This window comes from Pinus tabuliformis, chromosome X (assembly GCF_031772625.1).
Source record: "Pinus tabuliformis cultivar Carrire ecotype Pingquan chromosome X, CPIR1, whole genome shotgun sequence".
Taxonomy (NCBI): domain Eukaryota; kingdom Viridiplantae; phylum Streptophyta; class Pinopsida; order Pinales; family Pinaceae; genus Pinus; species Pinus tabuliformis.
Window position 1 is genome coordinate 1396376429 of NC_142308.1, and position 5071 is coordinate 1396381499.

Consider the following 5071-nt stretch of genomic DNA (forward strand, 5'->3'; position numbering starts at 1 on the left):
TTCTCAACAGACTTTGGAAGGGGTGCCATCAATGGGATGTATATCAGTTCCTCAGGTTCTTGAGATATTTAATAGATTTTTTGAATCCATTCTTATCATACAGTTCTTCCCTATTTCAATGTGATTTTACATGGAAATCTGAATGCTTATTATTTTCACTCGTGTATGTAGCTTCACAATCTCATGTAGCATTATACTTATTATCAAAACAACATGGTTCAAACTAAACTGGTTGCTAGCAAAAGGGCATGCTACTTACCATTATCAATTACACAATATAATGTGCATATCTTAAATATACAGTCACTGAGCTAAGAACTGGTGAAGATGATTGAGGCGTCGACGGAATAAAAAATGGAAACTCAACGAAAGGTATTAAATCCCGATCATTCTAAAAACTGACTACTAGAATAATGTAGCATTCAAGGTAATGCAATAAAAGAAAAATCTTTCAACCAAACCAAATTGCTGCAACAAATTTCATTGTATTCAAGAATTATATTTTAACAAGAAAATGATGAGAAATGTCCCAAGCTTAAGTGTTCAAGAGGAAAGCATTGATCCATATCAATTCAAAAGAATTATGGTGCCGATATGAAATTGAAAAGCGATCTATTATTTATAATACAAAGAAAAATAAACTGAAGATTCGTTGATAATATTAAATAAGCTATTAACAATTCATCCAAAACAATAAAGAGGACCATTCTATTCATTCATAGTTACCAGATTTTGCCTGCATCATGGTAATCATACACCTTATGAGCAAAATGCCTTTTTTCTCCAGTCAGTTTCCTTCCAATACAAGTACCTTCTTTCTCAAGGCCGATTTCCTTTCAAGGGCAGCATTTGGAATAGCTTGATTCAACGGCACAAATTTGAAGGCATCAGAAGCAAGCTATAAACCAGCATTCCATTTGAACTAAAATCAATCACATCTCTAGCCGAGGCTGAAAACAAAAACCATTGAAAATGTGGTAATGAGGATCCGAAAGCTCTGGACAACATAGCATCCAGTGCCAAATTTGGCGTGAGAGATCATATATCAACATATGTGGGCATTTCTTGCTAGTGAAATAGATAAGATTGCCATGGCCAACACAGGCGAAGCGCCTGGACAGAGACTTCAAAAATTCATCACAGAACTCTCTAGGTATTCCACCAATCTTTTCCCACTCTGTGCCTACTTCATTAAGCTCCCACATCCCAATTTCCATTGTTATTTCAGAATCGCCAATTCCTCCAATCATGATCAGCCTGCCCTTATGATCCATGAGTTTCAAGGAAGTTAAGGGTGCAGGCATGGGAGCCCTTATTCTGAACCAAGACAGGCAATGAATGTCAAAGCCTATGATTTTCCATGGAGCTTGCCCTATGACACAATATAAGACCCCATGACTTACTGCTTTCCACGGATGTACAGGTGCCTCTACAAGAAAACTCCTGCTTCTCATCCATGAATGAGCCTTTGAATCATAAACCTCAGCAGTAAGCACAAACTGATCAGTTTCACCAGACACAAGCTCTGATCCTGAGAATACCATCTTGAAGGATCTCGTATTCTTTTCAACCAGCAGACCTGCAACCAGATAGAAAAACTTGAAGAGACCCGGAGGCCTGGGCAACTCTCTCCATAATTTAGAAATGGGATTACATATATATAATGTATTGTTGTAATTCGCCTTGGGAATCATGCATATAAGGCCTTCTGCTGTTGCAACCGCCCTGCTCTCTGTTGGAAGAAAACTGAAGGACAGACTCAACCATTTGTTTTCTAGAGGGTCATATGCCAATCCAACCTTCTCATTATTCTTCGGAAAAACAAGGAACCATGGTTCCTGTTTTATTGAATTGCATGCCTCTGAATATAGGTCTGAGAAAATTTTAGAACTCATCATTGAATTCCATGATTTACATACCAATTGGGCTCTCAGAATGCTGGGTACTGGCAACCATGGCAAGATCCTCTCAATCAAATGGTCTGGAAGAAGCCTCCAGATATTTTCATCTATCTCAAGCGCTCTTTTCCTGTGTCTCAGCATCGTTTCTCCATCATATATCTCATCTTCGTTTCTTCCACTGGATCCCAACCCTGTAATATGAAAATTGAACAGATCGTCAGAAACCTAACTGAAAAATTGGCCACCTTAGCTGCAAGAGAAATTGAAGAGATACAAAATGGAGATTGGTTCTCTCGAATTTAAGTTTGAGAGTAATTCGTTAATTGAAAATGGGTAAAGAGATAATGTATACCTGACAACGCAACATCTCGCTCCAAATTTACACTAGAAATGGTATCCATACCTGTATATTCAATGTATGTAAACAAGTCAATTCAATTCATGGTGGCTTTTGATTTATTCTATCTGTAATTCGGCTAATTTTGCACTGCCAAAGGCCAGATGCAGATCCTACCTGCGCGACACAACATGGAACGATATGTAGCATGGAAAAAGGTATGAACGGACATCGGTTCAGAAAAGTTCAACCGAAAGAAGACAGCTCAGCCATTGTATTAATTAATTATTATTTTTTATCAACATTGAATTACAGAACTGTGTCATATTCGCTAATATGCATGAATTCGATTTTAAAAGCCATGGGATTAAGTTATTATAAATTTTAGTTTTTAATAGTGTGGGGAAAGGATTTAAACGTAGTGAGCAAGATCTTTTTGTTGTATATTTTTAATGTATAAATGAATTCGAAGTATGCAGATTAGACAATTTAAATTCAAGTTTTTAAAAATTTCTATTTATCGGATTTTGATTAAAATTAACCAGAAAAATGATTGTGAAAAAAAATCATTTCATCTATAAGTAAGACTACATCATATAAAAATACAATGTAAATAATAAAAAATTAAAATTTTATACAAAATTATATCACTAAATTGTAATAAAAAAATAAAAACACTAAACATTTAAATTCATCATAAAAAAATAAAAATAAAAGTTATATATAAGATTTAAACATTTAAATTTCATCATCAAAAAAAAATAATAAAAGTTATATATAAGATTTGATATGAAACAAAGTTAAATATTATGTTACATTATATTATTCAAAATCTAATTACACTAGCATAGTTATATAAATTAAATGGCTAGTAAACATCCATATGCATTAATCTATGCTAAACATCAAAATGCTTACTTCATAATACATCTCATATTATTAAGACTAGGGCAACCATATAAATTAAATAGTTGGTAAAGGTTAATGGTGTCAAGAGGCGCTCTCTAGTCCAATATGGTAGAGATGTTGTAATAAGATAGGATCAGATAAGATAATTATATTTATGTCCAACTAATGACCACAAAGTAGCTAAAAGGGACTCTTGAGTACAATGATGTCCATACAAAGTGGGAGAACCAAATGGTCTCCTATAAAATATATAATGCATGAAGTAAACTAACATTTGGCCCTGGCAAAGAAGATCCAGGAGCTAATAGGTCTGAGGATCAGACCCATCTTTCCTAACAGCCAAGGCTGAATGAAGAACACTAGAGAAACTCAATGAATTTTTTTGGCCCAATGAAGAGCCGGTGGAAAGTGTCGACTATCCACTAAATCGTTGCCTAGGGGAGTTCGCTCGTTGCTAAGGTCTAGAGGACCTAGTCCTTCTCCCAGGGACGCATCTGAGATGTATATGTTGTTGAGATCTGGTGTAGCGGGGTGAGGTCCAACGAATCCTCATTGATCTAGATTAATGTAACGTAATGTAATGTCCATAACCATGTTTACTAGGTAAAAGTAAAATAAAAATATCCCTATGTTAAACATTTTTACATAGTCAACATAAAATAAAAATAAATCTACCTTAAAATAAAAATTACTTTAAACTAAAATAATAAGGTAATTTTTTCTTGGTCAAGTAACCGGTGGTTTTAGTAGCTCCGGGGTTATGAGAATCCATGATACTGATCCATGGAATTCATGTGGAATATAATCTATTTAAAGAAGAAAATTAAACCAGCCTAGATCCATCTTAACTTTGGATCTACCAAGTGTTGAGAGGGATCAAATCTCTTAAGATGCACTCAAAAGAATCTTGAGTTAAGATGGATCTAGGCTAGTAGACATTATTCCATGATAAACATCAAAACACTCACTTCATAATACATCTCATATTGCTAAAAAAAAAATCATAAAAAATCACTAAATTATTATTATTATTATTATTATTATTTATAAAAATAAAATAATATATAAGTTAAACATATATATATTTAAAAAAACATGTAACAAGATTCTTAACTATAGAGATTTACCCCACTTTTTTTATATAGTAATGGGTGTTTTTGTATTAGATGAAAATCAAGAGCTAGAGAAATGCAAGTTGCAGTGCTTAGAAGAGTAGTTTGTCTCTAACAAGAGAGATTCAAAATTGAGGCAAAGTTGCTACAGTGCATGTGCTACCTAAAATTATATGCAATTTTGAAGGGTGAAAATGGCACAAAATTGTCCACCCATAAATATTAAAAAGCAATACATCATGTAAAATCATAGTAGATCTTGAGAGTGATTTCCTTATAAATAGAGGAAGTTGGATCTCTTCTATGTGGACTTTGCAAAGAAATCCTTAATCATGTCTTTACTTGCATGTTCCTCTCTACCTTCTTCTTTGGAGACCATCTTTTCATTGGATGGAAAATGTTGAATTTTTTTGCTAATTCATGTACTATTTGACTATGGTGCTTTAAGTTTGCCATTTTGAATTTGAGATTGAAGGTTAAGAATAAGTAGAGATAACAATGCTCACTAGGTTGAGCTAAGAATGCTTTGAAGGAGATCTAGGAAGATTTTTCCACATTGAAACTTGGATTCTAGTCATGTGAAACTTTTCATTCTGCAAAGTGAGTTTGGTAATTGTTTGCGTCGAGGGGAGCAAGCTTTGGAGTAGATTGATGGAGATGGATCTATATCTCTCAGAGATCTTTGGAGGAAAGGATGAGAGCCCCTAGCCAATGGGGTCAAACATGGAAACTTCACTGTAAGAGAGCAACATCATATTAGAAACTCGATCCTGGTAAGTTTTTATCCCATTTTTTATGTGTTTTCAAAGAGG

General features: G+C 34.2%; 1 protein-coding gene across 1 annotated transcript; it reads right to left on the reverse strand.

Moving 5' to 3' along the window:
• Positions 1–595: 595 nt before the first annotated feature.
• Positions 596–2494, reverse strand: LOC149145248 (F-box/kelch-repeat protein At3g61590-like). The gene is made up of 3 exons (XM_089447802.1): positions 2416–2494; positions 2254–2304; positions 596–2092 (listed from the first exon to the last, which is right to left on the reverse strand). The coding sequence occupies exons 1-3, from the start codon at positions 2468–2470 to the stop codon at positions 933–935; spliced, it is 1266 nt and encodes a 421-aa protein (XP_089303928.1). The 5' UTR covers positions 2471–2494; the 3' UTR covers positions 596–932.
• Positions 2495–5071: the final 2577 nt, after the last annotated feature.